The sequence below is a fragment of the Helianthus annuus genome, chromosome 16, assembly GCF_002127325.2.
Source record: "Helianthus annuus cultivar XRQ/B chromosome 16, HanXRQr2.0-SUNRISE, whole genome shotgun sequence".
NCBI lineage: Eukaryota > Viridiplantae > Streptophyta > Magnoliopsida > Asterales > Asteraceae > Helianthus > Helianthus annuus.
Genome location: NC_035448.2, coordinates 9,562,306 through 9,580,812, shown reverse-complemented (window position 1 = coordinate 9,580,812; position 18,507 = coordinate 9,562,306). Strand labels below are relative to the sequence as shown.

Below are 18,507 nucleotides of genomic sequence, written 5' to 3'. Positions count from 1 at the left end.
TTAATAATCTTTTATATATATAGGATGGGGTTCTAGAGTGAACAATGATTCATTTGTGAACAAATCTTGTCCATCGATTTAGAAGATGATGAGATTTAGTACGAATGGCATTTTTGTAATTATTATATCATACTTCTTTAGTAATCAAATTCGTGTAAGGGTATTATTGTAATTTTGTATTAAAAGCAACATTGGAACCGGGGAAACTGGATAGTCATATTGAATCTTTGCAGCCACATTAGGTGAGCTTGTAGGTGGACGGGTCAGGTTTGCTTATACATCAGTTGTACTGCTGCCACTATTGCTATTAGATACTCGTTACTTAGCCAACAACTCGGGCCTCGCAAAAAAACCAGAAATTATCAATCTCAACAACATAAGTTAATGCTAACGTGTCATGGACTGAATCCATTGTAAGGTATACTTGTCCCACATCGGTTGTATGGACAATCAAAAATGGGTTTATACCCAAATGGCATGCTCTTCCACCGGTAAGAAAAACGGGTCCACTTATTTAAGAAATTGTTATTTTATTGATTTTTTAAATTATAAAAAACGGGTTATTTTATCATAAAATAGTTCAAAATCTACAAAACAAATAATAAAACTCGATTTTATTTTTTACTCTACAGGATCATTTTTCGAGTAATTTTGATAATTATTAATAGTTACGAAAATGTCAACGCGTTTTTTCAGTAAAATCTTCAGTTCGTACGTTTTATACGTTAAAATTTTTGTAATTGATCTTTTGTCATTAAAGATAACAAATGACAAAAGAAAAATAAAAAAACAAAAGGGTTTGAATAGTATTGATATGTGCTCATTACTCCATGTTCATGCAAGCCACGATTTCCATTATAGTTTATGTTTTGTTTGTTTACTTTTGCAAGTGTCTAAGTAATAGGGTTAGTAGGGTTTAACCATTTAGTCCATGTTTTATTAATTCAGTTTGTAATTAAGCCTATAAAAAGGCATATGTGTTAGTGTTTGATTATAAATGAAAAGAAATGAATTAGTCACTTCAAAAAATCTCTAAATTCTCTCAAGTTCTTATCTATTTTCTTTGAATCATTTGATTACGATTTGATTCGTATCAAGTATTAATGTAAAAGTTGAAGAAAGGACGGTACAAAAGGGATACTTTTACTCTTTTAGCATCAACCAATCCAAATTTCTTATTAAAATATTAGGAAACACGCATTTTACGCTTTTTCCGTAATCACATACCACCCTTCAACGTGTTAAGGGGCATTTACGTAAATACAACCACTGATTAAATTTCGTGGCCCTATATATAGGCCGTTAGGTTCTGCAAAAATATCCATACTCAAATTAGATTTTCCAAAAGATAATTTTTAAGAAAAAAATATGGCTGAAGAAGGAGTTGTGATCGGCTGCCATAACGTTGACCAGTGGAATGAGCAGATCGGAAAGCACAAGGCTTCTCAGAAACTGGTATAAACCCTAATTTCCTTTTTTCTATTCTTCTCAGAAACTGGTATAAACCCTAATTTCCTTTTTTCTATTCATTTCTGTAGAAATTGTTATTGTTTTTTAATTTAATAATTTTTAATAGGGATTCACATGTTACGCAATTAAATGATTCTACCGATCGTTAATTGATTCTTTTCATTATTCTTGTTTGTATTGACTGAATTTAGGGATTAGGGTTTAGGGTTGACCTATTTTGATTGAGAGTTATGTTGAATTAGACTTTTATTTTTGAGTATTGTAAATACATATCTTGAGTAAATTACTTTTTTTAGTCTGTGTTTTAGTGGTTTTAATCCATTGAGTCCAAAATCAAAAAGCTTAACGCCCTGTGTCGTTTCTAACTGTTCTTTTTATAACGTTTTGAGTCCAACCTTTTTACAATTGTAACTACTAAAAACACAGAGACCCAAAACGTTATAAAATGAGCGGTTAGCTATGTAGCACGGGGATTCCATTTATGTGGCCGTACCCGTCTCGGGTACTTGTCGGGGACGGAAACACCATGGGTACTCGTCGGGGACGTTTCCTAAACGTTTCCAATGTCGGGGACGTATCTGGTAGAAGTATCCAGCTCGTTTCCATTTGCTTTTTAGGGTTTTTACCCTTTCAAATTCCTCAACCGGCCATTAAACAAATAGACCTATCATATTTGGTTTCTCTAATCTCTAAACTCTCAAGTCTCATCATCTCTAATTCTCTATTGATTGCCGGTCTCTCACTAGATGAACCGGAATTTGAAAATGATTTGATTATTGATAATTAATTACCTTTGGAAGATGTAGTATTTTTGGAATTTGTTTAATGTATTTTTATATTTTTTATTGCCGTACCCGTATATTGGAATTTTGAGTTTTGCCGTTCCTCGTTCCCGTATCGTCCCCGTACCCCGATCCTGTACCCGTTCCAGTGCTACTTAGGCGGTTAGGGACTCGGGGCGTTAAACTTTTTGGTTTTGGACTTAGGTGGTTAAAACCACTGAAACACAAGGACTCAAAAAGTAATTTACTCATATATCTTTTAATGAACTGGTATATGAAACTTGTAGGAGATGCAAAAATCGGGTTGAAACCCTAAACCGGTTATGGTTGGCCAACAAAAAGTGAAAACTGATTTGGGTTTAGCCGGTTTTAAATGAGAGATCTATAAACTGGTAAGAAACCTACGGGTTGCGCCAGTTGCAAACCAGTGTCTGTGTATACTTGTTTTAAACTGGTTTCGGTTCTCAAACTGGTTTAGTTGTGCCCCTCGCTGGTTGAGTTCGGTTTTTGTCGATTATTCCATGCTCTAGAATATTGTTTGTATGCATGACCTATTTGCTGGTTTTGATTTCATAGAAAATTGTATGCCTTGTATGTCTCTGGTGGATGGCAACCCATGCTAAGATACAAGTTTTTTAAAAAATCGGGTCTCGTATCCATTCGTGAAGCTTCAAGATTTTAAAATTATAAAGGCATGGTCTATGCGCATATGTAGTCTCTTTTTAAACTGGATCAATTAGTTTTATTACTGATTTCGTAGAATGTAAATCCAATGCAAATTATCTCTTAAAAACCTTGTAAGATTAGAAGCACAAGGTGTAAGCAAGCATAGTCATGTTATTCATTGTTAATGAATTTCCTATAGAAAGACCGATCTTTGAACAGATACTATTTTTATGAACTTATCGACAGGCGGTTGTGGATTTCACGGCTTCATGGTGCGGCCCTTGCCGCGTGATTGCACCGATCTTGGCTGATTTCGCCAAAAAGATGCCCCATGTGACCTTCCTCAAGGTTGATGTCGATGAAGTCGAGGTAATAGATGAATACTCTTATTCATGTTTTTTTTTTCCTTTCTTTCAGTTTAATGTTTTAAATTCATGAATGGTCAATCTATTTCTGTTTGGTTACAGACTGTTGCTCAAGAGTATTCAGTGGAGGCAATGCCAACATTCTTGTTCTTTAAGAACGGAGAGGTGGTGGACAAGGTTGTGGGTGCGAGGAAAGATGATCTCCATGCCTGCATTGTTAAGCATTCGGGAGCGGCTGCTGCTACTGCATCTGCTTAGCTTCTGGATCTTTGATCATCAACTTGTTTTTATCTTCTTTGTTTCTTTGGGGTTAAAACCTTAGGTCTTGAATATTATTTATTGTCTTTGTAACCTTGGTTTATAAATCTGTGTTTGGTGTGAAGTTTCTGCATGTTATATTGTTGCCCTGTTGTGTTGGGTGGATATCATTCATGCTCATATAAAGGATATGTGATCATAACAAATTCACTTCTATATGCAACTTTATAACTATCTTAACCTCATTATCATTTTTATTCCTTTCAGAATAGCACGAGTATGAAAAGTAAGGGGGTGTTTGGCTTAGCTTTTGAAACAACTTATTGGCCTTTTCAAGCCAAGCCAATAAGTCAAAATAATGTTTGGACAAATGAAAATGACTTTTTGAAACAACTTTCTGTATAAGATCACTCGGTGTGGGGGGTCGTCTAGGCCCGGCGAGGCCCCCCAACACCATTTCCGCGGTGGCGGTGTCGTCTTTAGCGGCAGCTTGGAGACGTTGAGGACGAGGCTCATCTTTTCACACACACATATACATACAATATATTACATATATATATTTTAGGCACATCCGTCATTTTCTTAGGTCCATCTCCTTTGCCCCATCCTCACACCCATCCTACGTGCCAGAGCATCATTTGAGCACTACCCTCCACCCACACCGAGTAGCCTAAGGTGGAAAAGTCATTTTGAAAAGCTCCACACCGAGTAGGTGGAAAAGTCATTGTCATTTTAAAAAGCTAGGAGCTTTTCAAAATGACTTTTCCACCTTATACAAAAAGTTGTTTCAAAAAGTCTTTTTCACTTGTCCAAATATTATTTTGATTTATTGACTTAAAAAGCAATTAAATCAATAAATTGTTTCAAAAAATTAAGCCAAACACCCCCTAGATAGGCTTTTGGTTTGTAATTTATTATCAGATGTGAAAATTGATACACTGGTAAAAACCATCCGTCAAACTAGACTATCTGTTAGGATATTGGTTTATTTTGTTTTTCATTTTTTTCTCCCTAACCGAAAATCAAACCAACCCAAATTATATAATGTGTCTAGCAAAACCATAAAATAATGAGATTAATCAAACTCTTTTTTATTTTCAACTTTGGTCCACCATACATTTCATCTTTCCCAGGTTTTTCGTTTCGTTCAAAATTTTGTGAGTTAACTCACCGCAGCATTCGTGTGGGGTTCAACATTTTTTTGTATATTTTTTCACGTTTGATTGGCTCGTCGCAACATATCTATTTTTCTACGCGCGAGTCCTAGATTGACTTAGTTATTTTTTTCTATGTTTTTACATTTCAGTATAATTTCTCTGCAACGAGCGTGTGTGATTCAAATATTTTACGTCTTTTCGCGCTACGTTATTTTTTTCCGCTTTTATTTATTTTGTGTTTATGAACTTTTCCGGTGTTCGTGGTCGCTGAAGTGGTATAGCATTGGTACTACTTGACACAGTTTTACAACAAACGCTACAACGCAGGGGATTAATACTAGTTTGAAATGTAATAATATAATAAATTACAAATTGAAAAAAAAAATAATGGGACGGTGCAAGGAGAAGTGACGTTGGTTGCCGGCAGTATTTTATTTTAAATTTAATATAATAATGAAACGTAAAACACGTTTGGAGGCGTGTGTTCTTCATTGACCTCTGTACTCACTTCTTTTTCATCATCAATTATCACATTTTTTTAAATTCATGTAGAAGAAGAAGCAGCAGGTGTGTTCAATTTAGGTCTACCAACTGGTGGTTAAGCTTCACAATCTCCACTTTTCAAGCAATGTTCTTCATCTAGTATGCTTTCTTACTAAACAAACCCCCAATTTAACCAAACCCCATTTCAATTTCACGTATTTTTTCACAATTTCTCATTCAAATCATTCACAATCTTCAGTTTTATCCGCTTGTAAGAATCATGGGGCTGGTTGTTTATTTTATTTTTCTGTCTTTTTGATGCACACCAAGTGTTTGATGAAATGCCATTATGAAAATTTTCAGATTTTTTTTTTCACAAATTCTCATTCAAATCATTCACAATCTTCAGTTTTATCCGCTTGTAAGAATCATGGGGCTTGTTGTTTATTTTATTTTTCTATTTTTTTGATGCACACCAAGTGTTTGATGAAATGCCATTATGAAAATTTTCAGATTTTTTTTCACAAATTCTCATTCAAATCATTCACAATCTTCAGTTTTATCCGCTTGTAAGAATCATGGGGCTGGTTGTTTATTTTATTTTTCTATTTTTTTGATGCACACCAAGTGTTTGATGAAATGCCCATTATGAAATGCCATTATGAAAATATTCAGATTTTTTTTTTCACAAATTCTCATTCAAATCATTCACAATCTTCAGTTTTATCCGCTTGTAAGAATCACGGGGCTGGTTGTTTATTTTATTTTTCTATTTTTTTGATGCACACCAAGTGTTTGATGAAATGCCCGTTATGAAAATTTTCAGATTTTTTATATATATTTTTGCTGATAAAGTATTAAAGTTTACATAACAGATCATTAATCATGGCATGTGTTTTCAGTTACAACATTCAGTTAGGTTTGATTAATAACTTGTTTGTTTAGAATAGCTAAAACCTAAATCAAGAAACTGTGTTCTGTTTTTTTATATTTTCTTTTGGTGTGTTTCTCTCTTTATTACTTTGTCTATTGTTTGTTGAATTAGGTGTTATGTCAGCTTCTTTAAGGACCTTTAGCCGGCCTTTATATCTTATAGTTGCTGGCTTTTAAGAACTAAGATGGCTACTTATCATCCGACTTCAAGCGGTAAACATCAAAGAGACGTGTTTCCGAATTCCTATATTTCGAGTGATTCGTATCAAGAACAACCTTGTCCTCCGGGTGATATCATGTACCAAAACCAATCGTCGAGTGACACCTCGTTTCTGGAGCTTTTATCCGGTAGTTTGCAGCCAAGTATGCAACCAAATACTCGAATCCTTTCGCGAGTTGACGGTTGTAACAGTTTAGACGATGAACGGAATTTGAATTATCGAGAATTGTCGCTCAGTTTAGGAATGCAGTTACCGTCTTCTTCCATGGATTTGCCTGCTTTTCAATACAATTACTTGAATTCGAATCTTCCGAATTCAAGTGAAAACAGCCCTCACACCAATAAAGTAGAAAACAGTCAAAACACCGAGTATTTATCGTTCAATTCGGTTGGTGCTCTAAAAAACGAGGCTGTAAACAGTGATCGATACTTGATTTCAGATGCATATGACGGTTCGTACGGGGTTGTGGGTAGAATCATGGACCCTAAATATCTCAAACCGTCACAAGAATTACTCGAGGAAGTAGCTAATCTTCGTGAAGCGCTGAGTCAGTTCAAGAGAAATAAGCATAACAATCTACATAAGCTCGGTGTTGATGAAAAAGATTCCAAATTTACCCCTCGTGAATCTACTACTAGCTCTTCCGGTGAACTTTCGGCTTCTGAGAAACAAGATCTACAGAACAAAGTCACGAAATTGTTTTCGTTGTCAGATGTGGTAAATCATAAATGCCCGTTTTACCCTTGAATGTATTTATTGAATATTACTTATGAGTTATGATGTGGTTTGGCATACAGGTAGACAGAAAATACAGAGAATATTATCAACAACTGCGAATCGTTGAAGCGGCGTTAGATGTGGTTTCCGGAAGCGGAGCTGCACGTCCGTACACCGCACTTGCACATCAAACAATTTCCCACCATTTTCGGTGCTTAAGGGATGCAATTAACGGTCAAATTCAGTTGGCCCGTGAAAGTTTAGGAGAACAAGATGATTCATCAGATCGAGTTTTACCACGTTTAAAGAACGTTGAAAAACAACTCCGACAACAAAGAAATCTTCATCATCTTGTTGGGAACAGCCATTCATGGAGGCCGCAAAGAGGCTTGCCAGAAGGCTCGGTTTCCGTTCTTCGTGCTTGGCTTTTTGAACACTTTCTTAACCCGTATGTAGTTCTTTTAATTCCCATCTAACATCTTCTATAGTCTATCAAATTGTTATGTGTGTTTTTCGTTTGTTTCTATGTATCCTGCTGTTAAATTGTTAATGTTCTACAGTTACCCGAAAGATTCAGAGAAACGTATGCTAGCGAAACAAACGGGTCTCACCCGAAGCCAGGTGATTACAGCTTTCTCCGATCAACTTTATTCTTTGGGATAATCTTGATCTGCGTAATGACTTGATTTACATTTTGTACACTTGTTATTAGATCGCAAATTGGTTCATCAACGCACGGGTGCGACTTTGGAAACCGATGATCGAAGATATCTATAAAGAAGAATTTGGTGATGCGGAAGGAAATTGTATATCATTACAAGAACATGCATATAAATCTCTAAACGATAACTCATCGTCTTCAGAAGATAAAGAATTGCCAATAATTGGCGAACCCAGCAAGTCAAATCCCGACCTTTTCGACCAGATGGAGTTATCATCCGATTTTTTGGTATGACAAAAATGATGAAATTTAGTGTACACAACACACACATGATGATCATGGTTTGTATTTGTGAAGAAGCATTGTAAATAGGGATGTGGATATAGGTGGTGTTTTGTTTAGAACTTATAGTAAAGAATTAGAGTAAACTGCTATTTTGGTCCCTGAGGTTTGGTCACTTTTGCCACTTTAGTCCAAAACTCAAATCTTTTATATCTGGGTCCCTGTGGTTTCAGTTTTATTGCCATTTTGGTCCAAAAATGAAATCAGGTCATATTTGTCTTGTAAAATCCTGCAATTTTTTCTTTTTCATCAAGGGCAAATCAGGTCATATTTGTCTTGTAAAATCCTGCAATTTTTTCTTTTTCATCAGGGGCAAATCAGGTAATATTTGTCTTATAAAATCCGGTATTTATTTATAAAAAAGAAATGACCATTTTGCCCCTAAGAAAAATGACAAAATAGCAGGATTTTATAAGACAAATATGATCCGCTTTCATTTTTGGACCAAAATGACAATAAAACTGAAACCACAGGGATCCAGATGTAAAAGGTTTGAGTTTTGGACTAAAGTGGCAAAAGTGACCAAACCACAAGGACCAAAATGGCAATTTACTCAAAGAATTATTATTATTATCAAAGATCACCCTCTTCAGTAAAGATATTATGAATTTATTGGGTAAATAAACTTGTTATATGCTGAGAATAAATGTCACATTAATGTACTTTTATCTTGTAATACAACTAGAATTTCTTGACTTGTTTCTTTTGCAGAATTATAGAAGGCTAGGGTCCATCTATTGAATTTGTGTCCTTTTTTGTAATTTAAATGGGAACATAGCTGAGTCATATAGGTTTTGTTACATTGTAGAGATGATGTATAGGTAGCTGCATGTGAGATTACTAGTTTTAGCTGCTTGTTACCATGATTAGTTATACACACAGATCTTTTATACATTTCTTCACTTATGTAAATGCCTATTGAGGGGTCTAGTAATTGCCATTTAATTCAACACCCTCTTTATCTTTTCATGGATTCTAGGAAAGATAGTTCTTTATTTTCCCTAATTGATCACATACAGACTGTGTTGTGGGTGCTAAAGTTTATCATATACTAGTGTGTTGTGGGCGCTAAAGGGAGGGGTGTGGAGAAGCCACGTCGACTAGTGGGGTGCGGAACACCAGACAACTGGGGCGCGAGAAGGGTTGTGGGGGGGGGGGGGGGGGTTATTTTTCAAACCAAGAGACGATTATATTTCGACATGTGGCATCCATTGAGGTAAATGGTGCAAAGAACCAATGAACACTCGCCTTGTGGTGGTCATTGTGCCAACCTAGCTCGGCCAAATGGTAGATGGCAGGCTGTCATGTGTAAGTTACACCCCTTTATTTTTTAAATTCAAATAACTTTTATATACTTCCTTATTTGTTTCTTATAAAATTATACCCTAAAATCAAAAATCTTTTTATCTTTTATTCGAGTATATTATTGATATTAAAAAATATTATAAACTAGTAGTTGAGACCCGTGCATTGCGGTGAGACCGTTATACCGAATAAAAAAATAGACGTAAAAGTGTTGAACCGTAAAATTTATACCAAAACGTAAAACGAAAAAAGAATTTCCACGCGTTATAGCAAAGACGTTGACAATACTTGAAATCTTATGTTAAAAAGGCAAGCGCGTTGTGGCGGCACTGTTAATCGAACAAAAATTAGATGTAAAAACGTTGAACAACGCATGCGTGTTAACTTGCAAATCAATCGGATTTGAATTAATAAAAGAATACTGCTAATAATAATAGTTAAATAAATTTATTAAGTGTAGGGTTCATGAACTTCAATTGTGAAAGTTAAAGCTTTCAAACACATATATTCACTTGCAAGTAACCTTGTCTACTACATCTCATGCTTAGCCTATCAATTTTCAAATTTCACATTTTATTCACACATGACAAATAACATTGTCTAAAGTTAAACTACCAATTTGATAAACCAAGCAATAACGTAAATATCAGTTCAACTCTTATTTGTCTTATTCAATTATAGGTATCCATTTAACTATGTCTAAACACCTAAGAGTGTATTTCAGTTTTAATTATTCAACATCAACACAAATGGACATGATAGCTTTGAATTTGACCAAATTGATTTTGGTCACTTCCCATGTGCGTTTTAGAGTCTATAAGGGATTTTGATGTAGCTGTCGCGGGCTATTAAAAAAACAAATATATTTTGTACTTAAATACGTCAAATAGTATAGGTAACTAAGGTCGTATTCACAGGGAATTGTGGTCAGTGTTTAGCAAATTATCTATTCAATTAACTACCGAACTAAATTTAGAGGTGTGTTTGGTTTGAAAGAAACTAGAAAAATAATTAAGTGTTATCAGATTAAAGAGATGCCACCTCCACTCGGGATTCAAATTCTAGGTTTACACAAAACTCACTTTTAACTACTTAAACACCACACAGACATGGCATTGGGATTATTGAACAAGAATAACAACTAAGGGCAATTTTTAATAATAGCCGTACGTCCTAATTATCTGTTTATAGATACCAATCACCCACCTAGTTACCAACTCGCTAACTATGCAAGAAATCACAAATACGTTTGATAAAAGACAAACAATTCAAATATAAATAAACGTTTATCAAATCCAAACACTAGTGATCAAGATATATCAGTTTGTCAAGTAATTAAAAACCAAAAGTTCATGCAAAACCTAACAAGCTTTCACCCGGGGAAGTCACGAGGGTTTTAGCCGAGCATGGTAGTCATCGCAGCTTCAATCTTTAATCCAGAACAAATTGGCATGAAGAAATCGGAAGAGAATAGCCTTCGAACCCCCCAAATCGTCTCTATGCAGTCCTTAGTTCGTAAAAAGAAGTGTAAAGTCGGATTCCTTGATCCCTAAGCTTCATTTTCGTCAAAACACAATTTTTTCAATTTTTTACTCCCTCGCGAGGGATCTTGTTCTGACCTTCGCATGTCACAAAGAAACATAATGGCAGGCTCGGGTAATTACCCCATAACCCTAGGGGCATTTCAGGAAAAACACCTCCCTCGCGACACGCATGGGATCCTTGTGTCTCTGTCGCATGGCTCGAAGAAGCAATAATTTCATAAAGTTGTTTTCTAGTCCCCGTTCAATCCGTGCACCCCAATGTTCTTCCTATATGTTTATACTTCATCGTTTAGCACCCATTAAACCTACAAAACACCATACAGCATAAGTACACTACAACACACCCAAAACGACTCGATAAAACACTAAAATTTATACAGAACTAGTACATTTACACCATGTTGTTACCAACACATCAGATTTTAACCATGCCAGACCATCAGTTCCCATTTTGGTATTTTAATTCACCAATTCAAAATGTTGAGTCAATTTAGTCAATTTCATCATTTTATCATAATCACCACATCTTTATGATTTAAACATCAATTTACATCTAAATAAATTTTAATGATCACTATAACTAGTTCCCATCAACTAGTGATGTTATAACATACTTTTACACAAAATTCTACTCCATGTTGAGTTTGATAATTAAAAGAACTCACCAAAAGCTCAAATCATTAAGGGTTTTTTTTTATTATTATTTTTTTTTAATAAGATACATATCAAGGACAAATGAAAATAAACAAGTTCTAGTCATTTATAGGGATGATTTTAAGCTAATAAACACCTTAGCCTTATTAATTGTAAGAAACTTGTATACGAGTTCCTAAGCCCGTTAAAAATTGAAGAAATTAAGATTTGACTACATAAAGTTTACCAAATGCATGTTTCTAGAAACAAGTGAAGAACAAGTCCTACACCTTTAGTTGTTGGAATCGTTTCTTCTTCTTGAATTCTCATGGAATTTCATGAACACTCGTTAACTAATTACATAGACGGTGAATTCTAAAGAAGAACTAGTTGAAAGATTCATCTACCATACGATTTCATTCGCACTTCATTATCTAAGTAACTTTATGCTTATTCTCATTTATATTATCATTTGCATATTGCTTTTAAGAGCTTTAAGATATTTAAAAAAGTCCATGCTAAAGGCGTGTTATATAGAAAAGATAATTCTTTTAGGGTTAACTTTGTACAATAGTAAACAAGTTTCAAGAGTGTTCTAATTAGGTCACTCATAATTTTTTTTTGTTCTAATTAGGTCGTTCAAGTTTCATTTGATGTTTCAATCCTAGATATTTTACCTAAATAGAAGGTCATCCATCCTACATGCCATTTATTTAGGTGTTTTATTTAAAAAAATTTGTTGACATGTCACATATATGCCAAATAGGTTTAAAAAATTTCTAAAAAAATTGTAGAAAAGTAAAAAAAAATGCGAAAAAAAAATTAAAAAAAGTGATTTTTTTTTCAAAATCTCTAAAAAGTTATCAAAATTTTTATAAAATCATGAAAAATCATTAACTTTTTACCAAAGCTAGATCAACAATTTTTTTTTTACCAAAGTTAGATCAACAATTTTTTTTTCCAAAGCTAGATCTAACAATTACCTCTTGTTCGATTGGTACTGAACAAAAGCCATCATCGTTGTTCGGTTGATCGATGGCTTGATCGACGTTGGTTGCTGACGATTGTTCTTGATTCACCATGTGATCATGTGCGACGTTGTTGAACCGACAGTGCGACTAAGATTACAGAGGAAGAATATTGATATGAATGGATGGTAGGGTTTAGAATTGTTATAGTTGATTGTGGGTTTTGATTTGTCTCTAGTTCATTATATTTGCGTGATATAGATTGTTTTGGATTTAGATTTTGTGTTGATTTATTAAATTTTCTTTTATTTACGTCCATGTGATTATGTTTTTTTTAAAGTTAAATAAATGTCATGTAGGACTATAACCTGTTATTCAGGTAAAATATCTAACATTAGAACACCAAAATAAAGTAGAATGATCTAATTGGAACAATAAATTTTATCAGTAACCTAACTGAGATAACGTACAGATCCAAAACTGCTCATTTGACTTGTGCAATGCAAGTGTTCATCAGACTTGTATTGCTTATTTTCAAAAAAATTAGAAGTCGAGGTGACGAATAAAGCAGAAGTGTTCATACTCATCCAAGGACTTATGTGAAACTTGATCAGTTCTAAGGTAGAAAGATGACATAATAAGATCCGTATTTTATCTTGGAGCAGCTAAAACTGAAATCACAACCACTCTTCTAAAAGTATAACAAATCTTTGTTTTCAAATTTTCTGTACAAACCTTAACATGTTCTTTTCTTCCTTTGTTTGTCTCTTCTCATGGTAAAGTACCGCGTTCTAGCCATTTTGGTTAAACCAATTACTTCTCAACTTATGTCATCAAACCTAACGCGTTCTATCGAACTTAACTTAAAGCTTCCTTAAGATCTTGTATCATATGGTCCCAAGAACTCGTCATCGTTTCACCAGAAACAACTACTACTCTTTGGCCATTTCTAAAAGGGTACTATGTGAAGTATGCATCTTGAAATGGTCATAGCAACCTCCTAGTGGCAATCAGGTTTGGTAAGAGTGGTGGTTGGTTCTTGATTTTATGCTAACTCTTTATAAAGACCAGTTTCTTGCATGCTCCATACCATGCAATCTTTTCTCACAAGTTGGTTCATCAATGGCCTCTCTTCTCTACACTACCTTAATGCTAATAGCTTTGATCTCTTCCCCCGCGATATGCCTTGCTTTTCCGGGGTTCAGCTTTGGATGGGGTGTTGGCAGTGGTAGTGGCGGTGGAGAAGGGTCTTTTGGTAGCAGTGGAGATGAGCCTTTTGGCGGCGGCCAAGGGTATCCTGGTCTTTTCCCAGAATTTTACAGTTTGTCATGTCCTCAAGCTAATGACATTGTCATGTCAGTTCTTGAGAGTGCCATTGCTAAAGATCCAAGGATGGCTGCTTCTTTACTAAGGCTTCATTTTCATGATTGCTTTGTTCAGGTAATTAGTGACTACATTAGTTTATTCATGACACATTATGTTACACATTGATTTATATGGAATTTGGATTAATTTGTGAAACTGATAGGTTTGTTTCATCTCAGGGATGTGACGCATCTGTCTTGTTGGATGATAGTGCAATGTTTGCAAGCGAAAAGAACTCCGGGCCTAATAGTAATTCGATCAGAGGATTTGAAGTGATCGATGAGATCAAGTCTAAATTAGAGGAAGCATGTCCTGAGACGGTTTCTTGTGCTGACATTCTTGCCCTTGCGGCTCGAGGTTCCACTGTTCTAGTAAGCAAAATAACTTCATGTCGTTCTATAAGTCTAGGTGTTCGATAAACACAAATGATCTGATTAACAAATAAATATTTGCCTGTGATAACATTGTAGAGTGGTGGACCGAACTGGGAATTGCCATTAGGAAGGAGAGATGCAATGCAAGCAAGTCTAAACGGCGCGAACAACAATCTTCCTCCACCAAACTCCACCATTCAAAACCTTATCACACTTTTCCGGCGACAAGGCCTTGATGAAGTTGACTTGGTCTCTCTTTCTGGTTAGTTATAAATCTCATGTCACAACAAAAATATATATATGAAATGAGGAAGGTTAACGTACATTACGGGTTAACGTACGTCACGTACGACAGGTAATTACGCCCATTCATTTTAAAATCACGCACGTTATAACTCAAAAATCCAAAATCACGCATGTTGAAACACAATAATCACGCATATTGAAAACATTTATCACGCACGTTGTCGTACGTGAAGTACGTTAAGCTGTAATGTACGATATACTTTTTCTATATGAAATATTCCCTGATAATTATACAAAGGCATAATAATAGTAATATATTATGCTTTCTTGTAGGAGCTCATAGCATAGGAATGGCTAGATGCACTTCATTTAAGCAAAGGCTATACAATCAAGATGGAAACAATCAACCGGATTCAACTCTGGAGATGACCTACTACAATGACTTAAAAACAGTTTGCCCACAAACCGGCGGCGATGACAACATTTCTCCTCTAGATTTTGAATCTCCTGCAAGATTTGATAACACATATTTCAAGCTCATAATGCGGGGAAAAGGACTTTTAACTTCTGATCAAGTTCTTTTGACAGGGAATGTTGAAGAAACTATGTTTCTGGTTAAGGCATTCACAGAGGATGATGCTCTCTTCTTTGACCAGTTTGCTAGGTCAATGGTTAAAATGGGAAATATCAATCCCCTCATTGGTTATAACGGCGAAGTGAGGAAGAACTGTCGAATGGCTAACTAACTATAACTATATATAACAATGCGTGCTATAGATTCGATCATGAGTTGTATGATATGGCTTTATCTAAGTTCTCTATTTTCTTGTAATGCTGGAATGGAAACACTAGTTTCTAATGAACTTAAGTATGGTTTCTTATTGAATTGCTACAATCATATACTCGGCTCAAAATCGATTTGACAGGAAAATCACATTTTTCTCTCATAAGTAGAAATCATGATATACATTAAAGAAAAATACAGACCTTGAATAAAGTCCACAATGGAACCAATCAACACTACAACTCTCCATCAAAACGGAAAATTACTTGGACATCGCTCTTAAACACTATCACGTAGTGGCGGACTTAGGATTTATTTTTCATGTTGGGCAATTGAGGGCTTAACCAAACATTTTATGGGGGCGATCGTGATTTTTGGGTAAAAATAACACGATCTTTTTTTTCATGGGGGTGACTGCCCCCATGGTTTGTAAGTGTGTCTGCTAGTGCTGTCACGACATGCTCATTAAGTGAATGTGTATGCTAAAGTCATGCCATTATCTTTCTTACTTCTGCCACATTAATCATATGAACACTTTGTTGATAAAATTATCTTTGATCATGTAGCTAGTCTAACCATGGCCAACCTAACTAATTGAAAAATAGGTCTTAACACCAAGGGAGGTATGCTTGTGAGGTGGCATTCAGAATGTAGAGATTGCAAGCAGAACTTTTAGGGATTAGTATAAACTATAACAAGTGACAAACTATATTTTTTTTATCAAATCACAAGAAAACCAAAAAACATTCATAATTCAAGTATTTCTTAGATTCAAGTTTTCCATTTTCACACCATTTCCCATAAAACCACCTCTTCATGAAAACGTACACGCCTATGATGCCGTTAATACTTTTCTAACAAAAAAAACATGTTATCACTCAAAAGTCATATAAATTCATGGAATATAGATACGGAGTGCATGTTATTCGTTCGTGAGCTAGCTAGAGCTTTTTGGGTTTCGATGAAGATCTCTTAATCAACTTGTATTTCACCATTTTGGCAATCTTGTAGAACCAGAAAGCACTGACCAACTGAAGTCCCAAAGCCATTGCCTGGACACAATCATATCGATATTAACTTCGTTTAGTTTAGAAGGCCCAAAACGTTCAAAAGTTAAGCTCAACAGAAGACTCTTCCCATTCAAGAGGTACACACAACAACTCATTGATGCATACAATTTTGATATTTCTGACCAAGTGAGTGATATAAATTTATACCTTGATGAGAATTGGATTCGCGGCTGATAGTGTAACATAACAGAGATATGGTCCAAAACACATTCTTGCAAGTGTGAAAATCACTGCAAATGCAACCTGTAAATAATTCAATAAAGTTGTAATCAAATCAACCTAAAATAACATTTTTTTAGGCTCAAACTATCCACTTGGTGTGTAGATAGCCACCCAAAAAGTGTTTTTTTGTCCTATATGCACACCCTGCAGTGTCGAGCTGTGGCCAAAGCGTGGCGTTTTGATCCGGTCAACCAGACAAAGATTGACGGGTGTCTGACGGGTCTGTTGACCGGACCAAAACGACACTGCAGCGTGTGCATATAGGACAAAAAAACACTTTTGGGAGTGCATATAGGCAGGCAGATTGGTGTGCCAATAGGTACACCCTTTTTTTAAGTTGAGAAAATAAAAGGAACTAACATCAGCTGCTAGATTAAGATCAGTGTCTTTGTAACCAAGCTCTTTGAGAAGTTCTCTTAAATGAAGAAATGGGCTAGATATCTCTGTGATCCATAATGCAGCCACCATTTCTGATCCACACTACACATGATTTATGACACTTTTCTAAATATGGAATCCCAAAATCATTTCAAGAAAATAATATCACATAAATAAAGAGTACCTTCTCATAAGCAAGGCCTGCTCCAATTCCAACAATGCTAACTAAATGATGAACTGAATTATCAATCTTTATATTCTTGTCGAATAAACAACATATTAAATCATAGATTAAATAAGCAAGAGTAACTCCTAAAGCTTTCATCTGTCATAAAATTCAAGAAAATATTACTATATATTCAAGATTTTGGCTAGGGGTGTGCAAACGAGCCGAGCCCGAGCTCGACCAAGGCTCGGGCTCGACTCGTTTAGTATTTATTAATTAATTTTTATTATTTATAATTATTGTTATACATATAATTTAGTTATTTTTTAGATTTATATAAATGGTAAATATTGTTATTTAAATATATGTTTAATATATTAATAAAAAATTTAAAAAAAAGCTCGTTATGGCTCGTGAGCCTGCTCGAGCTCAATAAGCGAAGCTCGGGCTCGGGCTCGTTTACTAAACGAACTTGTTTTTAGGCTCGGGCTCGGACTCGAGCTCGTTTAAGCTCGGCTCGTTCGAGCTTTTTTTCGAGCCGAGCTCGAGTAGCTCACGAGTAGCTCGGCTCGTTTGCACCCCTAATTTTGGCAAGATTTGATTTTTTTTTTTGGTCTAACCTGGAGAGTGGAAGAATTTGAAGCCAAGGGACAAACTGGGCAACTCCAGTCTTGAACAGATTTAGAAGACAAGAACACCGCGAACAAAGCATGAATTGTGGAAACGATACGGTTACAGAAATCAAAAGACCTTTTCGGGAAAATCTTTCTTGTTATCAAGAATGCACTTGTCCATGAGATCACTCCAGACAAAACCAGATAAACCTTTTCATAGTTTTCCATAACTAATTAGTTAATCCAACAAGCTCCTTACTTCAAGTGTCTTAAATAAACAACATATATATGAGGTCATGTAGAGTTTTACAAACAAATGGATATGAAGTTAGTTATTTGTTTTCACCTAAGAAAGAAAAAAAAACAGCATAAACAATGAATGAGGAACTTTAGGTTGAGAGAAGTTGGTGGTTGTTGAAATAAATATATGGATGGGATTTGATGGTAGAGGTGGGTAAGCTGAATTTATGTTCTATATGTATATATAATAAAACGATTTGGACATATAACCAACACATGATGATACATAAAACTGAACATGAGTTTAATACATATTATTAATCATTTAGTATTTTTAGTTAGGTTGCCAAATAATTTTGTATGATCATTTCTAACAGAAAGATTGCATATCCTCCTTCACATGTGTATAATCTTGAATAAATATCTTATATTAGGGGAGTGGGGGTGGTTACGAGTGATATAATTTCATCACTCACAAACATTCAATCAAGTTCCGCCATGTCATCAACCATTATTCTATCACTCACATCCTTTTTTAGTAGC

The 18,507-nt window shown here is 35.1% G+C and overlaps 4 protein-coding genes across 6 annotated transcripts; 3 read left to right on the top strand and 1 right to left on the bottom strand.

Moving 5' to 3' along the window:
- The first annotated feature begins 1,301 nt into the window (after nucleotides 1–1,301).
- On the top strand, nucleotides 1,302–3,781 carry LOC110915885 (thioredoxin H-type). The gene is made up of 3 exons (XM_022160629.2): nucleotides 1,302–1,455; nucleotides 3,165–3,287; nucleotides 3,386–3,781. Exons 1-3 carry the CDS (start codon nucleotides 1,369–1,371, stop codon nucleotides 3,539–3,541), a joined length of 366 nt encoding a protein of 121 aa, XP_022016321.1. The 5' UTR covers nucleotides 1,302–1,368; the 3' UTR covers nucleotides 3,542–3,781.
- A 1,381-nt stretch (nucleotides 3,782–5,162) lies between these two features.
- Nucleotides 5,163–8,156, top strand: LOC110915446 (BEL1-like homeodomain protein 3). Of its 3 annotated transcripts, none has more exons than XM_022160135.2 (5): nucleotides 5,163–5,340; nucleotides 6,227–7,052; nucleotides 7,133–7,500; nucleotides 7,613–7,673; nucleotides 7,765–8,156. In XM_022160135.2, the coding sequence occupies exons 2-5, from the start codon at nucleotides 6,300–6,302 to the stop codon at nucleotides 8,005–8,007; spliced, it is 1,425 nt and encodes a 474-aa protein (XP_022015827.2). In that variant the 5' UTR covers nucleotides 5,163–5,340; nucleotides 6,227–6,299; the 3' UTR covers nucleotides 8,008–8,156. The 3 variants fall into 3 exon arrangements, with proteins under 3 accessions (XP_022015827.2, XP_035841915.1, XP_035841914.1); XM_035986022.1 differs by having other exon boundaries at nucleotides 5,163–5,452; XM_035986021.1 differs by having other exon boundaries at nucleotides 5,163–7,052.
- Nucleotides 8,157–13,596: 5,440 nt separating this feature from the next.
- Nucleotides 13,597–15,376, top strand: LOC110917586 (peroxidase 9). The gene is made up of 4 exons (XM_022162101.2): nucleotides 13,597–13,945; nucleotides 14,050–14,241; nucleotides 14,341–14,506; nucleotides 14,824–15,376. The coding sequence occupies exons 1-4, from the start codon at nucleotides 13,628–13,630 to the stop codon at nucleotides 15,234–15,236; spliced, it is 1,089 nt and encodes a 362-aa protein (XP_022017793.1). The 5' UTR covers nucleotides 13,597–13,627; the 3' UTR covers nucleotides 15,237–15,376.
- Nucleotides 15,377–16,007: 631 nt separating this feature from the next.
- LOC110916808 (TLC domain-containing protein 5) lies at nucleotides 16,008–18,115 on the bottom strand. The gene is made up of 5 exons (XM_022161465.2): nucleotides 17,731–18,115; nucleotides 17,129–17,269; nucleotides 16,927–17,046; nucleotides 16,492–16,587; nucleotides 16,008–16,326 (listed from the first exon to the last, which is right to left on the bottom strand). The coding sequence occupies exons 1-5, from the start codon at nucleotides 17,950–17,952 to the stop codon at nucleotides 16,216–16,218; spliced, it is 690 nt and encodes a 229-aa protein (XP_022017157.1). The 5' UTR covers nucleotides 17,953–18,115; the 3' UTR covers nucleotides 16,008–16,215.
- Nucleotides 18,116–18,507: the final 392 nt, after the last annotated feature.

Bases quoted from the DNA above. Each gene is read 5' to 3' on its own strand.
- LOC110915885 (XM_022160629.2), top strand. From the start codon at position 1,369: ATGGCTGAAGAAGGAGTTGTGATCGGCTGCCATAACGTTGACCAGTGG. The intron at 1,456-3,164 runs GTATAAACCCTA...ACTTATCGACAG, and splicing joins ACAAGGCTTCTCAGAAACTG to GCGGTTGTGGATTTCACGGC. The intron at 3,288-3,385 runs GTAATAGATGAA...GTTTGGTTACAG, and splicing joins TTGATGTCGATGAAGTCGAG to ACTGTTGCTCAAGAGTATTC.
- LOC110915446 (XM_022160135.2), top strand. From the start codon at position 6,300: ATGGCTACTTATCATCCGACTTCAAGCGGTAAACATCAAAGAGACGTG. The intron at 7,053-7,132 runs GTAAATCATAAA...TTTGGCATACAG, and splicing joins TGTTTTCGTTGTCAGATGTG to GTAGACAGAAAATACAGAGA. The intron at 7,501-7,612 runs GTATGTAGTTCT...AATGTTCTACAG, and splicing joins TTTGAACACTTTCTTAACCC to TTACCCGAAAGATTCAGAGA.
- LOC110917586 (XM_022162101.2), top strand. From the start codon at position 13,628: ATGGCCTCTCTTCTCTACACTACCTTAATGCTAATAGCTTTGATCTCT. The intron at 14,242-14,340 runs GTAAGCAAAATA...ATAACATTGTAG, and splicing joins CTCGAGGTTCCACTGTTCTA to AGTGGTGGACCGAACTGGGA. The intron at 14,507-14,823 runs GTTAGTTATAAA...GCTTTCTTGTAG, and splicing joins TGACTTGGTCTCTCTTTCTG to GAGCTCATAGCATAGGAATG.
- LOC110916808 (XM_022161465.2), bottom strand. From the start codon at position 17,952: ATGGAAAACTATGAAAAGGTTTATCTGGTTTTGTCTGGAGTGATCTCA. The intron at 17,270-17,730 runs GTTAGACCAAAA...ATTTTATGACAG, and splicing joins CAAATTCTTCCACTCTCCAG to ATGAAAGCTTTAGGAGTTAC. The intron at 16,588-16,926 runs GTTAGTTCCTTT...AATTATTTACAG, and splicing joins ATCTTAATCTAGCAGCTGAT to GTTGCATTTGCAGTGATTTT.